The 19648-nt window shown below is 34.4% G+C and overlaps 1 protein-coding gene and 17 non-coding genes across 18 annotated transcripts; 9 read left to right on the forward strand and 9 right to left on the reverse strand.

Moving 5' to 3' along the window:
* Positions 1-420: 420 nt before the first annotated feature.
* Positions 421-502, reverse strand: Trnal-aag (transfer RNA leucine (anticodon AAG)). Its single transcript has one exon. It is a non-coding gene; the product is annotated as a tRNA-Leu (tRNA).
* An 808-nt stretch (positions 503-1310) lies between these two features.
* Positions 1311-1401, forward strand: Trnam-cau (transfer RNA methionine (anticodon CAU)). The gene is given in 2 exon segments: positions 1311-1347; positions 1366-1401. It is a non-coding gene; the product is annotated as a tRNA-Met (tRNA).
* Positions 1402-1710: 309 nt separating this feature from the next.
* Positions 1711-1792, reverse strand: Trnal-aag (transfer RNA leucine (anticodon AAG)). Its single transcript has one exon. It is a non-coding gene; the product is annotated as a tRNA-Leu (tRNA).
* An 808-nt stretch (positions 1793-2600) lies between these two features.
* Positions 2601-2691, forward strand: Trnam-cau (transfer RNA methionine (anticodon CAU)). Its single transcript is given in 2 exon segments — positions 2601-2637; positions 2656-2691. It is a non-coding gene; the product is annotated as a tRNA-Met (tRNA).
* Positions 2692-3000: 309 nt separating this feature from the next.
* Positions 3001-3082, reverse strand: Trnal-aag (transfer RNA leucine (anticodon AAG)). The gene has a single exon. It is a non-coding gene; the product is annotated as a tRNA-Leu (tRNA).
* An 808-nt stretch (positions 3083-3890) lies between these two features.
* Positions 3891-3981, forward strand: Trnam-cau (transfer RNA methionine (anticodon CAU)). The gene is given in 2 exon segments: positions 3891-3927; positions 3946-3981. It is a non-coding gene; the product is annotated as a tRNA-Met (tRNA).
* Positions 3982-4290: 309 nt separating this feature from the next.
* Trnal-aag (transfer RNA leucine (anticodon AAG)) lies at positions 4291-4372 on the reverse strand. The gene has a single exon. It is a non-coding gene; the product is annotated as a tRNA-Leu (tRNA).
* An 808-nt stretch (positions 4373-5180) lies between these two features.
* Positions 5181-5271, forward strand: Trnam-cau (transfer RNA methionine (anticodon CAU)). The gene is given in 2 exon segments: positions 5181-5217; positions 5236-5271. It is a non-coding gene; the product is annotated as a tRNA-Met (tRNA).
* Positions 5272-5580: 309 nt separating this feature from the next.
* On the reverse strand, positions 5581-5662 carry Trnal-aag (transfer RNA leucine (anticodon AAG)). Its single transcript has one exon. It is a non-coding gene; the product is annotated as a tRNA-Leu (tRNA).
* An 808-nt stretch (positions 5663-6470) lies between these two features.
* Positions 6471-6561, forward strand: Trnam-cau (transfer RNA methionine (anticodon CAU)). Its single transcript is given in 2 exon segments — positions 6471-6507; positions 6526-6561. It is a non-coding gene; the product is annotated as a tRNA-Met (tRNA).
* A 309-nt stretch (positions 6562-6870) lies between these two features.
* Trnal-aag (transfer RNA leucine (anticodon AAG)) lies at positions 6871-6952 on the reverse strand. The gene has a single exon. It is a non-coding gene; the product is annotated as a tRNA-Leu (tRNA).
* An 808-nt stretch (positions 6953-7760) lies between these two features.
* On the forward strand, positions 7761-7851 carry Trnam-cau (transfer RNA methionine (anticodon CAU)). Its single transcript is given in 2 exon segments — positions 7761-7797; positions 7816-7851. It is a non-coding gene; the product is annotated as a tRNA-Met (tRNA).
* A 312-nt stretch (positions 7852-8163) lies between these two features.
* Positions 8164-14106, forward strand: LOC134707421 (uncharacterized). The gene is made up of 5 exons (XM_063567142.1): positions 8164-11045; positions 11690-11827; positions 12169-12367; positions 12898-13015; positions 13660-14106. Exons 1-5 carry the CDS (start codon positions 8390-8392, stop codon positions 13909-13911), a joined length of 3363 nt encoding a protein of 1120 aa, XP_063423212.1. The 5' UTR covers positions 8164-8389; the 3' UTR covers positions 13912-14106.
* A 1591-nt stretch (positions 14107-15697) lies between these two features.
* On the reverse strand, positions 15698-15779 carry Trnal-aag (transfer RNA leucine (anticodon AAG)). Its single transcript has one exon. It is a non-coding gene; the product is annotated as a tRNA-Leu (tRNA).
* An 808-nt stretch (positions 15780-16587) lies between these two features.
* Trnam-cau (transfer RNA methionine (anticodon CAU)) lies at positions 16588-16678 on the forward strand. Its single transcript is given in 2 exon segments — positions 16588-16624; positions 16643-16678. It is a non-coding gene; the product is annotated as a tRNA-Met (tRNA).
* A 309-nt stretch (positions 16679-16987) lies between these two features.
* On the reverse strand, positions 16988-17069 carry Trnal-aag (transfer RNA leucine (anticodon AAG)). The gene has a single exon. It is a non-coding gene; the product is annotated as a tRNA-Leu (tRNA).
* An 808-nt stretch (positions 17070-17877) lies between these two features.
* Positions 17878-17968, forward strand: Trnam-cau (transfer RNA methionine (anticodon CAU)). Its single transcript is given in 2 exon segments — positions 17878-17914; positions 17933-17968. It is a non-coding gene; the product is annotated as a tRNA-Met (tRNA).
* Positions 17969-18277: 309 nt separating this feature from the next.
* Trnal-aag (transfer RNA leucine (anticodon AAG)) lies at positions 18278-18359 on the reverse strand. Its single transcript has one exon. It is a non-coding gene; the product is annotated as a tRNA-Leu (tRNA).
* Positions 18360-19648: the final 1289 nt, after the last annotated feature.

A 19648-nucleotide genomic window follows, 5' to 3' on the forward strand; every position in this document is an offset into this window, starting at 1 on the left:
TGTATATATGAATTGTGAATATAATAAAGATAAAAAAAAAAGCGCGTCAGTCTCATAATCACAAATGACAGAGCGATCTGAAGGTCGTGAGTTCGATCCTCACCCGGGGCATAGTTTTTTTCTACCCGTTACTCTTGTTTTCAACGCATTTCTGATAGTTCTGAAAACTTGTGTCATACATTTGTACCTGTAATATGCTATTTTCTGTAATGTTTGTCATGCATTTTAAAGTGCATTGAGATAGCGTTCAGCATTTGAAATATATATACTATTATCAAGGATTAAACAGAATAATTCTTTTCTATTAAGTATTACAACAATTTTAATATCTTCTGAGTATTAACTTTTTATCCATTTCATATTTTGTCAACCAATGCAAAAATCGATAAACTACTTTTCTAACTTACTAAAAAAATCACTTGGCAGCGGTGGGATTCGAACCCACGCCTCCGAGGAGACTGGTGCCTTAAACCAGCGCCTTAGACCGCTCGGCCACGCTACCGACGCTTTATATGTGAGCTAAATCAAGATATCATTCGTTTACAACATTTACAACTGTACGTATAATATGTCTTATAGGCATACATTACGAAATATTACGTAGAAATATGTTTCTTTATGGTTTTCCTATTTCAAACTAAAAAAATTCATTGTTTATACTAATTGCAATGCAATCATATTATATATTCCGCTTCTTTCTCTAACCAGATCGAGCTATCCATTATTTGTTAAGTTCAGTTTTTGGGGGGAATGTCTATATATGGTAACATGCATAGTTTTGACTGAGAATTTGATACTCACAAGTAACTTCATACCGGAACGGAGGGGCGGTTTTCACCATTTCACATTGGACGGAACCATGCCATCTAGATTGTTCATTGTTGAGGGCGCGATCGAAGCAACCGTTTAGTCATGGGTAGAAAGTATAACGCTTGAACGCGAGCTCGCTATATCTGATCATCGAAACGTGATAAATGCACGTGCAAAACGGGCAAATTGGAAAGCAAACTATTTCTCGTTAGCAACAAATTGCCTCCGCAGATTATTATTCTGACGAGGGTCTATCTAAGCACGACTCAATTTACCTTTGGAGAAAAGAAAATGAAAAAACCTCTCAAACAATTAAAAGTATTTCAAATAGTAAAGAACTATAAAAGTGAACAACCAACACAGCTCATTATGTTTTGAAATGTGTTTCCTTTAAGATAAATATGTTTCTTTCTGCCCTACATTCACCTTGACAAGTAACTACAATGTTAATGGTAATGTTATGAAGTATTTACACCTTAAATTGGAGTTTTAGAATCATGGCCTCGGTAGCGCAGTAGGTAGCGCGTCAGTCTCATAATCACAAATGACAGAGCGATCTGAAGGTCGTGAGTTCGATCCTCACCCGGGGCATAGTTTTTTTCTACCCGTTACTCTTGTTTTCAACGCATTTCTGATAGTTCTGAAAACTTGTGTCATACATTTGTACCTGTAATATGCTATTTTCTGTAATGTTTGTCATGCATTTTAAAGTGCATTGAGATAGCGTTCAGCATTTGAAATATATATACTATTATCAAGGATTAAACAGAATAATTCTTTTCTATTAAGTATTACAACAATTTTAATATCTTCTGAGTATTAACTTTTTATCCATTTCATATTTTGTCAACCAATGCAAAAATCGATAAACTACTTTTCTAACTTACTAAAAAAATCACTTGGCAGCGGTGGGATTCGAACCCACGCCTCCGAGGAGACTGGTGCCTTAAACCAGCGCCTTAGACCGCTCGGCCACGCTACCGACGCTTTATATGTGAGCTAAATCAAGATATCATTCGTTTACAACATTTACAACTGTACGTATAATATGTCTTATAGGCATACATTACGAAATATTACGTAGAAATATGTTTCTTTATGGTTTTCCTATTTCAAACTAAAAAAATTCATTGTTTATACTAATTGCAATGCAATCATATTATATATTCCGCTTCTTTCTCTAACCAGATCGAGCTATCCATTATTTGTTAAGTTCAGTTTTTGGGGGGAATGTCTATATATGGTAACATGCATAGTTTTGACTGAGAATTTGATACTCACAAGTAACTTCATACCGGAACGGAGGGGCGGTTTTCACCATTTCACATTGGACGGAACCATGCCATCTAGATTGTTCATTGTTGAGGGCGCGATCGAAGCAACCGTTTAGTCATGGGTAGAAAGTATAACGCTTGAACGCGAGCTCGCTATATCTGATCATCGAAACGTGATAAATGCACGTGCAAAACGGGCAAATTGGAAAGCAAACTATTTCTCGTTAGCAACAAATTGCCTCCGCAGATTATTATTCTGACGAGGGTCTATCTAAGCACGACTCAATTTACCTTTGGAGAAAAGAAAATGAAAAAACCTCTCAAACAATTAAAAGTATTTCAAATAGTAAAGAACTATAAAAGTGAACAACCAACACAGCTCATTATGTTTTGAAATGTGTTTCCTTTAAGATAAATATGTTTCTTTCTGCCCTACATTCACCTTGACAAGTAACTACAATGTTAATGGTAATGTTATGAAGTATTTACACCTTAAATTGGAGTTTTAGAATCATGGCCTCGGTAGCGCAGTAGGTAGCGCGTCAGTCTCATAATCACAAATGACAGAGCGATCTGAAGGTCGTGAGTTCGATCCTCACCCGGGGCATAGTTTTTTTCTACCCGTTACTCTTGTTTTCAACGCATTTCTGATAGTTCTGAAAACTTGTGTCATACATTTGTACCTGTAATATGCTATTTTCTGTAATGTTTGTCATGCATTTTAAAGTGCATTGAGATAGCGTTCAGCATTTGAAATATATATACTATTATCAAGGATTAAACAGAATAATTCTTTTCTATTAAGTATTACAACAATTTTAATATCTTCTGAGTATTAACTTTTTATCCATTTCATATTTTGTCAACCAATGCAAAAATCGATAAACTACTTTTCTAACTTACTAAAAAAATCACTTGGCAGCGGTGGGATTCGAACCCACGCCTCCGAGGAGACTGGTGCCTTAAACCAGCGCCTTAGACCGCTCGGCCACGCTACCGACGCTTTATATGTGAGCTAAATCAAGATATCATTCGTTTACAACATTTACAACTGTACGTATAATATGTCTTATAGGCATACATTACGAAATATTACGTAGAAATATGTTTCTTTATGGTTTTCCTATTTCAAACTAAAAAAATTCATTGTTTATACTAATTGCAATGCAATCATATTATATATTCCGCTTCTTTCTCTAACCAGATCGAGCTATCCATTATTTGTTAAGTTCAGTTTTTGGGGGGAATGTCTATATATGGTAACATGCATAGTTTTGACTGAGAATTTGATACTCACAAGTAACTTCATACCGGAACGGAGGGGCGGTTTTCACCATTTCACATTGGACGGAACCATGCCATCTAGATTGTTCATTGTTGAGGGCGCGATCGAAGCAACCGTTTAGTCATGGGTAGAAAGTATAACGCTTGAACGCGAGCTCGCTATATCTGATCATCGAAACGTGATAAATGCACGTGCAAAACGGGCAAATTGGAAAGCAAACTATTTCTCGTTAGCAACAAATTGCCTCCGCAGATTATTATTCTGACGAGGGTCTATCTAAGCACGACTCAATTTACCTTTGGAGAAAAGAAAATGAAAAAACCTCTCAAACAATTAAAAGTATTTCAAATAGTAAAGAACTATAAAAGTGAACAACCAACACAGCTCATTATGTTTTGAAATGTGTTTCCTTTAAGATAAATATGTTTCTTTCTGCCCTACATTCACCTTGACAAGTAACTACAATGTTAATGGTAATGTTATGAAGTATTTACACCTTAAATTGGAGTTTTAGAATCATGGCCTCGGTAGCGCAGTAGGTAGCGCGTCAGTCTCATAATCACAAATGACAGAGCGATCTGAAGGTCGTGAGTTCGATCCTCACCCGGGGCATAGTTTTTTTCTACCCGTTACTCTTGTTTTCAACGCATTTCTGATAGTTCTGAAAACTTGTGTCATACATTTGTACCTGTAATATGCTATTTTCTGTAATGTTTGTCATGCATTTTAAAGTGCATTGAGATAGCGTTCAGCATTTGAAATATATATACTATTATCAAGGATTAAACAGAATAATTCTTTTCTATTAAGTATTACAACAATTTTAATATCTTCTGAGTATTAACTTTTTATCCATTTCATATTTTGTCAACCAATGCAAAAATCGATAAACTACTTTTCTAACTTACTAAAAAAATCACTTGGCAGCGGTGGGATTCGAACCCACGCCTCCGAGGAGACTGGTGCCTTAAACCAGCGCCTTAGACCGCTCGGCCACGCTACCGACGCTTTATATGTGAGCTAAATCAAGATATCATTCGTTTACAACATTTACAACTGTACGTATAATATGTCTTATAGGCATACATTACGAAATATTACGTAGAAATATGTTTCTTTATGGTTTTCCTATTTCAAACTAAAAAAATTCATTGTTTATACTAATTGCAATGCAATCATATTATATATTCCGCTTCTTTCTCTAACCAGATCGAGCTATCCATTATTTGTTAAGTTCAGTTTTTGGGGGGAATGTCTATATATGGTAACATGCATAGTTTTGACTGAGAATTTGATACTCACAAGTAACTTCATACCGGAACGGAGGGGCGGTTTTCACCATTTCACATTGGACGGAACCATGCCATCTAGATTGTTCATTGTTGAGGGCGCGATCGAAGCAACCGTTTAGTCATGGGTAGAAAGTATAACGCTTGAACGCGAGCTCGCTATATCTGATCATCGAAACGTGATAAATGCACGTGCAAAACGGGCAAATTGGAAAGCAAACTATTTCTCGTTAGCAACAAATTGCCTCCGCAGATTATTATTCTGACGAGGGTCTATCTAAGCACGACTCAATTTACCTTTGGAGAAAAGAAAATGAAAAAACCTCTCAAACAATTAAAAGTATTTCAAATAGTAAAGAACTATAAAAGTGAACAACCAACACAGCTCATTATGTTTTGAAATGTGTTTCCTTTAAGATAAATATGTTTCTTTCTGCCCTACATTCACCTTGACAAGTAACTACAATGTTAATGGTAATGTTATGAAGTATTTACACCTTAAATTGGAGTTTTAGAATCATGGCCTCGGTAGCGCAGTAGGTAGCGCGTCAGTCTCATAATCACAAATGACAGAGCGATCTGAAGGTCGTGAGTTCGATCCTCACCCGGGGCATAGTTTTTTTCTACCCGTTACTCTTGTTTTCAACGCATTTCTGATAGTTCTGAAAACTTGTGTCATACATTTGTACCTGTAATATGCTATTTTCTGTAATGTTTGTCATGCATTTTAAAGTGCATTGAGATAGCGTTCAGCATTTGAAATATATATACTATTATCAAGGATTAAACAGAATAATTCTTTTCTATTAAGTATTACAACAATTTTAATATCTTCTGAGTATTAACTTTTTATCCATTTCATATTTTGTCAACCAATGCAAAAATCGATAAACTACTTTTCTAACTTACTAAAAAAATCACTTGGCAGCGGTGGGATTCGAACCCACGCCTCCGAGGAGACTGGTGCCTTAAACCAGCGCCTTAGACCGCTCGGCCACGCTACCGACGCTTTATATGTGAGCTAAATCAAGATATCATTCGTTTACAACATTTACAACTGTACGTATAATATGTCTTATAGGCATACATTACGAAATATTACGTAGAAATATGTTTCTTTATGGTTTTCCTATTTCAAACTAAAAAAATTCATTGTTTATACTAATTGCAATGCAATCATATTATATATTCCGCTTCTTTCTCTAACCAGATCGAGCTATCCATTATTTGTTAAGTTCAGTTTTTGGGGGGAATGTCTATATATGGTAACATGCATAGTTTTGACTGAGAATTTGATACTCACAAGTAACTTCATACCGGAACGGAGGGGCGGTTTTCACCATTTCACATTGGACGGAACCATGCCATCTAGATTGTTCATTGTTGAGGGCGCGATCGAAGCAACCGTTTAGTCATGGGTAGAAAGTATAACGCTTGAACGCGAGCTCGCTATATCTGATCATCGAAACGTGATAAATGCACGTGCAAAACGGGCAAATTGGAAAGCAAACTATTTCTCGTTAGCAACAAATTGCCTCCGCAGATTATTATTCTGACGAGGGTCTATCTAAGCACGACTCAATTTACCTTTGGAGAAAAGAAAATGAAAAAACCTCTCAAACAATTAAAAGTATTTCAAATAGTAAAGAACTATAAAAGTGAACAACCAACACAGCTCATTATGTTTTGAAATGTGTTTCCTTTAAGATAAATATGTTTCTTTCTGCCCTACATTCACCTTGACAAGTAACTACAATGTTAATGGTAATGTTATGAAGTATTTACACCTTAAATTGGAGTTTTAGAATCATGGCCTCGGTAGCGCAGTAGGTAGCGCGTCAGTCTCATAATCACAAATGACAGAGCGATCTGAAGGTCGTGAGTTCGATCCTCACCCGGGGCATAGTTTTTTTCTACCCGTTACTCTTGTTTTCAACGCATTTCTGATAGTTCTGAAAACTTGTGTCATACATTTGTACCTGTAATATGCTATTTTCTGTAATGTTTGTCATGCATTTTAAAGTGCATTGAGATAGCGTTCAGCATTTGAAATATATATACTATTATCAAGGATTAAACAGAATAATTCTTTTCTATTAAGTATTACAACAATTTTAATATCTTCTGAGTATTAACTTTTTATCCATTTCATATTTTGTCAACCAATGCAAAAATCGATAAACTACTTTTCTAACTTACTAAAAAAATCACTTGGCAGCGGTGGGATTCGAACCCACGCCTCCGAGGAGACTGGTGCCTTAAACCAGCGCCTTAGACCGCTCGGCCACGCTACCGACGCTTTATATGTGAGCTAAATCAAGATATCATTCGTTTACAACATTTACAACTGTACGTATAATATGTCTTATAGGCATACATTACGAAATATTACGTAGAAATATGTTTCTTTATGGTTTTCCTATTTCAAACTAAAAAAATTCATTGTTTATACTAATTGCAATGCAATCATATTATATATTCCGCTTCTTTCTCTAACCAGATCGAGCTATCCATTATTTGTTAAGTTCAGTTTTTGGGGGGAATGTCTATATATGGTAACATGCATAGTTTTGACTGAGAATTTGATACTCACAAGTAACTTCATACCGGAACGGAGGGGCGGTTTTCACCATTTCACATTGGACGGAACCATGCCATCTAGATTGTTCATTGTTGAGGGCGCGATCGAAGCAACCGTTTAGTCATGGGTAGAAAGTATAACGCTTGAACGCGAGCTCGCTATATCTGATCATCGAAACGTGATAAATGCACGTGCAAAACGGGCAAATTGGAAAGCAAACTATTTCTCGTTAGCAACAAATTGCCTCCGCAGATTATTATTCTGACGAGGGTCTATCTAAGCACGACTCAATTTACCTTTGGAGAAAAGAAAATGAAAAAACCTCTCAAACAATTAAAAGTATTTCAAATAGTAAAGAACTATAAAAGTGAACAACCAACACAGCTCATTATGTTTTGAAATGTGTTTCCTTTAAGATAAATATGTTTCTTTCTGCCCTACATTCACCTTGACAAGTAACTACAATGTTAATGGTAATGTTATGAAGTATTTACACCTTAAATTGGAGTTTTAGAATCATGGCCTCGGTAGCGCAGTAGGTAGCGCGTCAGTCTCATAATCACAAATGACAGAGCGATCTGAAGGTCGTGAGTTCGATCCTCACCCGGGGCATAGTTTTTTTCTACCCGTTACTCTTGTTTTCAACGCATTTCTGATAGTTCTGAAAACTTGTGTCATACATTTGTACCTGTAATATGCTATTTTCTGTAATGTTTGTCATGCATTTTAAAGTGCATTGAGATAGCGTTCAGCATTTGAAATATATATACTATTATCAAGGATTAAACAGAATAATTCTTTTCTATTAAGTATTACAACAATTTTAATATCTTCTGAGTATTAACTTTTTATCCATTTCATATTTTGTCAACCAATGCAAAAATCGATAAACTACTTTTCTAACTTTTAGGCCATAGTTGTTTTTTTATTTGTTTTGCGTCCGCGTGCGGGTAGGTTTTCGGCCAATTTGTGTCAAAAACAAACACAACCTTTTTTTTGTTCGTCAGTAGAAAATCCGTATTTTCCGGGTTTTTCCAGCCGTGTTTTTGTGTATTCTTATACTCAAATCTATTTTGCGCTTTAAATAACAAGTACGCTCCTTATTTAAAGCGTTTAAGCGATCTTGACTTCGATACATGTGACAGCAGAAATGGCCAGTATAAATGTGCCGGCGAGCGAGATCGTTTGTGTTTCACTTTTCAAAGATAAAAGGATCGTTCTGGCTCCATATGCCTTTCCGCTCGCCGGCACAGAAACTTTTTCTCAGATCCTAGAGAGCCTTTACGTAGCCAGCATAAGAGACACGTTAAATACAAGATTCAATGAACCTATCACCATAGGGGATAAAACTCTGATAAAATGTTATGTTTCATCTAGCTCTAACGGGGAAAAAATTGAAATGAATACATCTCTCAAGGCTATAGATGCTGTTAAATTGTTTGGTGCATATGTAAGCTTTGAGCTGACTGACAAATTTTGTGAAAAAACTAATTCAAATCAACAAAAGAGTGCCTTTGATGTGCTTATGTCTTCAAAAACACCTATTAGATACCCGTTAAAATTTGGATCAAACCCCGAAGAATGCAAACGAGGCGACTTCAGGCTTCGGAATGACTTCATCGACAAAATTTTGAAGGACAACGATATAGGATTTCCAGATGGTTTGGAAAACACAGTGGGTAAAGCAATTGTAGATAGAACTTGTAATTTGTTATATTATGTTTTACCACATTTACAGAAGATGTGCGCCAGGTGTTCTGATTTTCCAGCACTTTTCACTCCTTTGTTAAAAAATGAAAACACTTTTGAACAGGACTATAATGTCCCTGAAAAACATAAGAATATTGCCAGGATTGATAGCAAAACTTTGGATCTTAAGCTGCAGGCAATGTATAGCATAAAATTGAACTATTCAACAACATTGAACCACCCTCGAATGGAAAAATTTCACGCTGCAATGACTTCATTTATAAACATATGCCAAACTTATATTGACAATCTACTAAAAACTAACGAACGACAAAAAATGATCCATCAAAGTCTGCAACCGGTACGGTCCGTCACTGACGGAAAGTCTTCCGAAGTAAGGCCAATTAAGGGAGCTGTTAGAAGTGTAGATGTTGTTGAACGATACAAACAAATTGAAATAAAATTAACTGAAACATGTGAAAGCTATGAACCAATTTTCTTAAATGACTTTTTTACAAATATGGATAGAAAGCAACGGTACTATTTTATAAATGATATTCAGTTTCCGTTTGACATTGAAGTTTTCGCCTATCATCCTGGAAGTAGACAATGTAGTTTGTGGTTTTGCTGGAAATCTGATGGAACTGATCCACATAAGACAAATTGCGTCATTCATAAAATTGAGAATGATGATAATATTCCGGTTTATCACACAAGGGCAATGCGAAAAGAGTTTTTTGACAAGTTTTCATTAATCACAAAACTTAGCCCATCAGTTATGACTGCATTGTACCAGTTTTTGACAAATGACCAAAGTGAAATGCCAAACAAAATAAGTAAAGAAGTTCAAGCTAGGTTGAAGCTCTTAGTTCAAACTCAAGATCCAGATATTGTGTATGATTTGCGTGAGAACAATAAAGGTAGACCTGAAAAGTTTAATGAATTTTGGAATGAAGTTGACAGTTACCTCAACGAGCAAGAAGCAAAAGCTGTAGATGATAGAAGACATGGGACAATATGTCATTTAAGTGTTGCAATGTCAGTGCCTGACTTAAGGGAGATAATAAAGTCTCGACTTGCAGTTGATCATGTTGATAATGCAATACCATCAGTAAAGTGGTTATATTTACAGTTCATGCCAAGAAACCCATATTTAAAAACAGCATTTCATTATACTGGCAGGTTTAATCTGAAGTTAAAAGTACAAACAAGACAGTACAGCTTGTTTCATGTAGATGCACATTATGCTGCCGCTGTTTTCAGATATATGAAGGAGTTCTGCATCATGTTTCGAGAAAACACATGCTTAATGTGTGTTGATGATAAGGCCAACATTCCTGTTGGGGAGCCAGGCATCCCGCTCGCATCAGTTGCTAGAGGCAAAAGAACTGTGGTACAGGAAAACATTCCATTAATGGTTGCAGATCATGACACTAACACGAAATGTAAAATAACACCATCGACCATTCTAATCCCAGAAATACCAGAGTCGATTGAAAAAGGTTCATTTTATAGGGGAACAGTTTGTACAATTTTGAAAGACTGCATTTTTCAGCCTTCAACACCACTGAGACACTCTGCTGAAATGAGAAAAATTGTAGCCACTACAGGTAATTTCACAAAACCAATCCGTGTCATCTACTCAGATGGTGGACCAGATCATCGGGTCACCTACCCATCTGTACAGTTAGCTCTCATTGCTCAATTTCTGATAGATGACCTTGATGTATTACTTGCCGGACGTTGCTGCCCATCGAAGTCTTATACAAATCCAGCTGAAAGATGGCACTCTGTAATGAATCTGGCTTTACAAAGTGTTGCACTAGAACGCAGTGAGATGAATCCAGAATTTGAGAGAATTATGAGCCGATGCGATAGTATGAAAGCTATAAGAGAAAACGCTGAAAAGGTACTTGGTTTTTCAGATGCTGTGATGGAAAGCATGAGTCAAGTAAAACAAACTTTGCAGGATTTATTTGGAAGGCTTTCTCTAAAAGGAAAGCAATGCATTGTCCAGGAAGCAGCTGATGGGGATCTTATTGATGAGATGTGGGATACACTTTTGACTGTTGATGATTCTATATCTAGAGAGAATACAACAGCTAAGTCACTAACAGGTAAATTTATAGTCGGATACCTCTAGTAACAGCACCCAAAATAAAAAAAAATATATATTAAAGTATAAAAACATATTTTTTTTTCATTCTTGTAGATATTGACATGAATTTTATTATTTTAGTACTTCTAATAGTGATATTTCATTTGCAAAATTAAAAAATGCCAAAACTAAAATTTAAAATAAAAAAAATAATTTGAAAATAAAGATTTATATGTATTTTTCTGCTGGTATGATTATTCAGCTGATCCAAAATTGTTTTACTGCAATTTGATAAAAGGTTTGTAGTACCCTGCGGTTGTTATTCATATATTAATCACTCAGATATTGCATATATTAACTTAAATACATACATGTATGTATTGGTTAAAATGAAGCTTAGGTTTTATTTTTTAGAAAAAGCCAAGAGACCAAAGGGTAGGACTTGATAGCCTGAGTCTATTTATATTCCCTATTAAAAAGATGTGATCAAATTGTTTTTAAAAAAGAGCATAAGATATCTATCAGCTACATGTATATATAAACAATAATATTTTTAATTTTGTTCCATATTTTGTTAAAAAATACACTGAAATGTCAAGAAACTCTTAAGAAGTTATAGCTTTTAATATATCATGTATATATTTTCAAGATCCTCTATTTCAGGGAAAAACCAGTTACAAAGATTTTTGCAGCACTGCACAAGGAGACGCCATTACTTTTTCATGATCAAGAAATGTGGCAGGTTTGATTGCGACATTTGCAGACCCATCCGACTACCTGCAGACATCCATTTCTTACCAGGTATAAAATCAAAAGGCATATATATATATGCTCATTTTGCTTGAATGGGCTTTTCCTAAATTTATTGCATATATTTAGAATCATTGTTATTAATAGACTGTGATAAAATGTCAACTGAGTGGTCAACCTAAGAGAAACAAAATTTATACTGTCTTTAATAGTTGGTCATTTTATTAGGTAAAAGCTGCCTTATTTCAGACAAACAGATTGTCACACTCAAAATATTCTTATTAAAATGTAAAAATAAGTCCCCTTTTTTATTCCCTAGGTTTTTAATATCATTATGATATTTATATTACTTTTGTCAACATTTTTTAAAGATGATTTAGATTGTATTTCAGATCCAGTACCTTCTGATGCTGATGCGGACCACTATAAGTCTTTTGCAGACTGCTATGGACAAGAGACTGATGAGAAATTTAGACCTAGTTTACAAACCAAGAAAGTGTCAATTGCGTCCACAGCTAAAGATCTTGGTATACGAATTTGTGGTGAAACAGTTCGGGCAGTCATACACTGTGAAGAATGTAACAAGCCAAGGTAGTTGATAATTGTTGTTTCTTTACACACACAGTTTAGTACAAAATTAGATTGTAAAGGTATCAATTTCTTCTTTCCATGTCACAGTTTCAAAGAAAAAAAAGGAGATATGCCAAAAACAGCACAAACCCATATAAATTCAACTTTCGTGAGATACGTTTATATTCAAATTGCAAAAGAAGTACTTTAACACATGACAATATGCACTGCAGCACATTTATAGTCACTATTTTTTTGAAATTTTATAAATGTTGCATATATTAAATAGAGTACTTTGCAAGATATAATTTCATAAACACATGCCATTTTTGGAAATATGTTTTGAGGATTTTTTTTATATTTTAATATAAAACTCACTTCACAAGCTTAAGGAAGGGAGATAATTCAAATTACACAGTATATCTGGATGGAGTGCGGTCTTTTTGACACAAAATACCCCATATCTTTTCATTTTCATACCTACAATGGTGAAGGACTTTAGATCCTCAACTTCTTTAATACATGTCTAGTATATATCAATTTATTTGAAGGTGCATCTATTCAAATAAAAAGTTGACAGATGACCAACTGGAAAGCATAAAAATTATAGAAGAGGAATGTGAATTTGTTTGTGGCGAGAAGTTCCCAGAGATGAATGATTTGGACAAGGTTAGTTGATGTTAAGTGTACCCCCTTGATAACAGCCTCATGAAAACATTATGATTGACAGATATTATAACTTTTTGCTGATGAGCATTTTGTTCTCGCTTAAATTGTATTCAACAATTTCTTAAATCAAATTTAAAGTACTTAATAAGTACTAAAGTTATGTTTGTTTCAATTAGAGGGGGGGTGGAGATTAGGATCCCACTTTTAAAGCTAGTTAATCCCACCATATCTCTCATGTGCGCCTGTCCCAAGTAGTAGTTGTGAACAAAGGTTTGCCTTTGTGTTAAATGTTATGTTACATGTACATGTTTGATAATATTCAGGCAGTAGCAGTATAGTTTTACGATATGTTCTTTTTATTTGGGGCGTATTAGAGCTTTTCACAATCAATGAGTGTAATTCAACCATTGTTGGAGGCCTTGTTGCAACCTCTAGATTTATAGTAAATTCCTTCTGTTTCCTCATGGATATGAGTGCAGTCTCTCTGACACTTTATACCTCATATCTTTTCAATTTTATATATTGAAATATTAGTTCAGTATCAAGACGTTGATACACAGAGAAATTAGTACCAATTCATGTTTGGTTTTGTTTCAAACAAACTGTACAGCTTAAAAGCATAAATTCTTTGGTTTTTTTTTCAGGTGTGCTTTATCCTCCCAGACATAACATGTTCCACTGAGATCTCAGCTCATTATTACAGTTCCAGGGTTAAGTTTAGAACTATTTGCTATGTTTGTGGATCAGAAGAAGTTTGTCCGATAGACGAGGAAGATACAGCTAATTTCCAATCTGTGCATCCTATCTGTAATGTTTGTAAAACAGCTGGACATCAAGAGAGAAAGCGCGGAGAGGTCAAAAGGAGGGGAGAGAAGAGAAAGAAAAAGAGTTCATAGACGAAACAATTTTGATTTCATATGACATTTTGATTGCATTTTTAGTCTACTTACAAATTAATGTGACACTGTGACAGATAATCTATTAAGTGTTGAAGTTCATTTTTGACATGATATTAAATTACAACTGGAAAGTTGAAATTTTGAATTATAGTATCAATATTATTAGAATTTTGTTTTGACATCTTAGAAAAATTTTCGTAGTCGTTTTACTGATTTCTTTTTTGAAACCAAAGTTAAGAACAGTTCCAGTTTTAAAAATAATGTTTTTTAATTTAAGAATGGTTATATACATATATATTAAATAGTTTTGCCTTCAAACTAATCTTTATATTTGTTTGTGAAACATTTGAGAATTGCTGATTTTATGTACAGGTTTGAATTCAAAGTTGACAGTATTAAATTTCACAGTATTAATTTGTAAATGCTTTTTTCTGTGTAGCAATTTTATTATGTTATAAAAGTAGATCTTTAATTATTTACATTCATTTAGTATACATATCACTTGATTTGTTTATGTAAAAGACTTTAATTTGTTTGTATTAGGGCCAAATGTTTATTTTTAATGTGTTTCTTAAATGATTTTTTTATGTTTTTTTTTTCTTCATTTTTTTTTATAAATATTCAGCCAATACTTTAATTCTCCTGTTAAGTTTATACTATTATGTTATTAAAGTAGATCTTTAATTATTTACATTCATTTAATATACATATCACTTGATTTGTTTATGTAAAAGAATTTAATTTGTTTGTATTTATAGTGCCAAAGGTTTATTTTTAATTTTTAATGTGTTTCTTAAATAATTTTTTTATGTTTTTTTTTCTTCCTTTTTTGTTTATAAATATTCAGCCAATACTTTAATTCTCCTGTTAAGTTTATACTTTAGTTCTCATGTTAAGTTTTGATTTATTTGTTTTAAATTTTGTTTTAAGAATTGTTTTCAATTAATAAAACATTTGAATGTATCAGAGCTTTTATTTAATATTAAGATTCACTAAATTTGATATTGAAAAGATCAACCAATTTCACTGTAATGGTTCTTCCTTGGTACAGGTCTTACAGTAGGCGTTCCTTACTTGCTTGAAGCAAGAGTTACCTCCCATTTGCACAGTTATCTTATTTTATAATTGAAATAAATTTTTATACTTTTTTAAATGAAAAATAGTAGTTTTTGCAAATATTTCTAATAAATTTCTTTAAATGATATCTACTGTCTGATAAGATAGGATAAATTAGTATGTACATTTTTAATTCCACAAGATATTAAGATATAAAACATAAATTCATTAGTTTATTTTCTGAAAAAAAAGTATGCAGAACAAAATATTAATATATTGCCAAAAAGTTTACATAAAGTATTCCAATTATAGGAAGATAACTCTGCAAATGGGAGATAATTCATGCTTAAAGCATTATTGATTTGATACAGGGAATTATTGGTTATACATAGGTTTTAATACAACATGACACATCTCAGATCAAAACATGTCTCTTCTCAAAGGCTTCAGTATAAATGGGAAATTTTTGAAATACCAAGGCCATTTCTCAGAATATAGTCATATCAAGTTTGTACATTGCTAAATTTCCTGTTTGTCATGTTTGCTCTTTCACTTAGATATGACAGTATTGATCTAAAGTCAGTGTTAATCAGTCCAGAACTTAAGCAGACTCTTGTGTTATTTTCTTTGTGTGTGTTTTTTTTCCTTGCTGTCTGGTAGGTTTTCTCAGAATCAGTTGACGCAAAACAAAGAAAAAAACAGACACGGCCTTACTAAAAAAATCACTTGGCAGCGGTGGGATTCGAACCCACGCCTCCGAGGAGACTGGTGCCTTAAACCAGCGCCTTAGACCGCTCGGCCACGCTACCGACGCTTTATATGTGAGCTAAATCAAGATATCATTCGTTTACAACATTTACAACTGTACGTATAATATGTCTTATAGGCATACATTACGAAATATTACGTAGAAATATGTTTCTTTATGGTTTTCCTATTTCAAACTAAAAAAATTCATTGTTTATACTAATTGCAATGCAATCATATTATATATTCCGCTTCTTTCTCTAACCAGATCGAGCTATCCATTATTTGTTAAGTTCAGTTTTTGGGGGGAATGTCTATATATGGTAACATGCATAGTTTTGACTGAGAATTTGATACTCACAAGTAACTTCATACCGGAACGGAGGGGCGGTTTTCACCATTTCACATTGGACGGAACCATGCCATCTAGATTGTTCATTGTTGAGGGCGCGATCGAAGCAACCGTTTAGTCATGGGTAGAAAGTATAACGCTTGAACGCGAGCTCGCTATATCTGATCATCGAAACGTGATAAATGCACGTGCAAAACGGGCAAATTGGAAAGCAAACTATTTCTCGTTAGCAACAAATTGCCTCCGCAGATTATTATTCTGACGAGGGTCTATCTAAGCACGACTCAATTTACCTTTGGAGAAAAGAAAATGAAAAAACCTCTCAAACAATTAAAAGTATTTCAAATAGTAAAGAACTATAAAAGTGAACAACCAACACAGCTCATTATGTTTTGAAATGTGTTTCCTTTAAGATAAATATGTTTCTTTCTGCCCTACATTCACCTTGACAAGTAACTACAATGTTAATGGTAATGTTATGAAGTATTTACACCTTAAATTGGAGTTTTAGAATCATGGCCTCGGTAGCGCAGTAGGTAGCGCGTCAGTCTCATAATCACAAATGACAGAGCGATCTGAAGGTCGTGAGTTCGATCCTCACCCGGGGCATAGTTTTTTTCTACCCGTTACTCTTGTTTTCAACGCATTTCTGATAGTTCTGAAAACTTGTGTCATACATTTGTACCTGTAATATGCTATTTTCTGTAATGTTTGTCATGCATTTTAAAGTGCATTGAGATAGCGTTCAGCATTTGAAATATATATACTATTATCAAGGATTAAACAGAATAATTCTTTTCTATTAAGTATTACAACAATTTTAATATCTTCTGAGTATTAACTTTTTATCCATTTCATATTTTGTCAACCAATGCAAAAATCGATAAACTACTTTTCTAACTTACTAAAAAAATCACTTGGCAGCGGTGGGATTCGAACCCACGCCTCCGAGGAGACTGGTGCCTTAAACCAGCGCCTTAGACCGCTCGGCCACGCTACCGACGCTTTATATGTGAGCTAAATCAAGATATCATTCGTTTACAACATTTACAACTGTACGTATAATATGTCTTATAGGCATACATTACGAAATATTACGTAGAAATATGTTTCTTTATGGTTTTCCTATTTCAAACTAAAAAAATTCATTGTTTATACTAATTGCAATGCAATCATATTATATATTCCGCTTCTTTCTCTAACCAGATCGAGCTATCCATTATTTGTTAAGTTCAGTTTTTGGGGGGAATGTCTATATATGGTAACATGCATAGTTTTGACTGAGAATTTGATACTCACAAGTAACTTCATACCGGAACGGAGGGGCGGTTTTCACCATTTCACATTGGACGGAACCATGCCATCTAGATTGTTCATTGTTGAGGGCGCGATCGAAGCAACCGTTTAGTCATGGGTAGAAAGTATAACGCTTGAACGCGAGCTCGCTATATCTGATCATCGAAACGTGATAAATGCACGTGCAAAACGGGCAAATTGGAAAGCAAACTATTTCTCGTTAGCAACAAATTGCCTCCGCAGATTATTATTCTGACGAGGGTCTATCTAAGCACGACTCAATTTACCTTTGGAGAAAAGAAAATGAAAAAACCTCTCAAACAATTAAAAGTATTTCAAATAGTAAAGAACTATAAAAGTGAACAACCAACACAGCTCATTATGTTTTGAAATGTGTTTCCTTTAAGATAAATATGTTTCTTTCTGCCCTACATTCACCTTGACAAGTAACTACAATGTTAATGGTAATGTTATGAAGTATTTACACCTTAAATTGGAGTTTTAGAATCATGGCCTCGGTAGCGCAGTAGGTAGCGCGTCAGTCTCATAATCACAAATGACAGAGCGATCTGAAGGTCGTGAGTTCGATCCTCACCCGGGGCATAGTTTTTTTCTACCCGTTACTCTTGTTTTCAACGCATTTCTGATAGTTCTGAAAACTTGTGTCATACATTTGTACCTGTAATATGCTATTTTCTGTAATGTTTGTCATGCATTTTAAAGTGCATTGAGATAGCGTTCAGCATTTGAAATATATATACTATTATCAAGGATTAAACAGAATAATTCTTTTCTATTAAGTATTACAACAATTTTAATATCTTCTGAGTATTAACTTTTTATCCATTTCATATTTTGTCAACCAATGCAAAAATCGATAAACTACTTTTCTAACTTACTAAAAAAATCACTTGGCAGCGGTGGGATTCGAACCCACGCCTCCGAGGAGACTGGTGCCTTAAACCAGCGCCTTAGACCGCTCGGCCACGCTACCGACGCTTTATATGTGAGCTAAATCAAGATATCATTCGTTTACAACATTTACAACTGTACGTATAATATGTCTTATAGGCATACATTACGAAATATTACGTAGAAATATGTTTCTTTATGGTTTTCCTATTTCAAACTAAAAAAATTCATTGTTTATACTAATTGCAATGCAATCATATTATATATTCCGCTTCTTTCTCTAACCAGATCGAGCTATCCATTATTTGTTAAGTTCAGTTTTTGGGGGGAATGTCTATATATGGTAACATGCATAGTTTTGACTGAGAATTTGATACTCACAAGTAACTTCATACCGGAACGGAGGGGCGGTTTTCACCATTTCACATTGGACGGAACCATGCCATCTAGATTGTTCATTGTTGAGGGCGCGATCGAAGCAACCGTTTAGTCATGGGTAGAAAGTATAACGCTTGAACGCGAGCTCGCTATATCTGATCATCGAAACGTGATAAATGCACGTGCAAAACGGGCAAATTGGAAAGCAAACTATTTCTCGTTAGCAACAAATTGCCTCCGCAGATTATTATTCTGACGAGGGTCTATCTAAGCACGACTCAATTTACCTTTGGAGAAAAGAAAATGAAAAAACCTCTCAAACAATTAAAAGTATTTCAAATAGTAAAGAACTATAAAAGTGAACAACCAACACAGCTCATTATGTTTTGAAATGTGTTTCCTTTAAGATAAATATGTTTCTTTCTGCCCTACATTCACCTTGACAAGTAACTACAATGTTAATGGTAATGTTATGAAGTATTTACACCTTAAATTGGAGTTTTAGAATCATGGCCTCGGTAGCGCAGTAGGTAGCGCGTCAGTCTCATAATCACAAATGACAGAGCGATCTGAAGGTCGTGAGTTCGATCCTCACCCGGAGGGGTGGTCGAGTGGACCTTTAACTGACTGGACGTGTTGTTTATGTCTAAGGAAAAATTACTATGTTATAAGTGATTGCTCGGATTTCCAAGCGTATTTTTGGAATATAAACATTCTAACTTGTATCAGAAGTAAGTTGTTTTCTTTAATTATGACAAAACTGTCGTTTGTAATGTTTTACGAATTTGTAAACATTGTCGTATAGAAAGAGGCCAACGAAGGTGAATTGTTTTATAATGGAGAGACTTCCATCTTTATTGATGAGCACCATAGAAAATGCTTGTGAACAATTTAGAAATATAACATTTACCGTGCATGGTGAAAATGATAGAGCACGTATTTCTATCATGTTTTCAAATGAAGATAACAATAAAAGTAAACGAAAGTCTAATT

This window comes from Mytilus trossulus, chromosome 2 (assembly GCF_036588685.1).
Source record: "Mytilus trossulus isolate FHL-02 chromosome 2, PNRI_Mtr1.1.1.hap1, whole genome shotgun sequence".
NCBI classification, from domain to species: Eukaryota; Metazoa; Mollusca; class Bivalvia; order Mytilida; family Mytilidae; genus Mytilus; species Mytilus trossulus.

What these genes read in the sequence shown, in the direction of transcription:
- LOC134707421 (XM_063567142.1), top strand. Translation starts at nt 8,390, where the DNA reads ATGGCCAGTATAAATGTGCCGGCGAGCGAGATCGTTTGTGTTTCACTT. An exon ending in AACAGCTAAGTCACTAACAG is followed by an intron (nt 11,046 to 11,689) that starts GTAAATTTATAG and finishes CCTCTATTTCAG; the next exon opens with GGAAAAACCAGTTACAAAGA. An exon ending in AGACATCCATTTCTTACCAG is followed by an intron (nt 11,828 to 12,168) that starts GTATAAAATCAA and finishes ATTGTATTTCAG; the next exon opens with ATCCAGTACCTTCTGATGCT.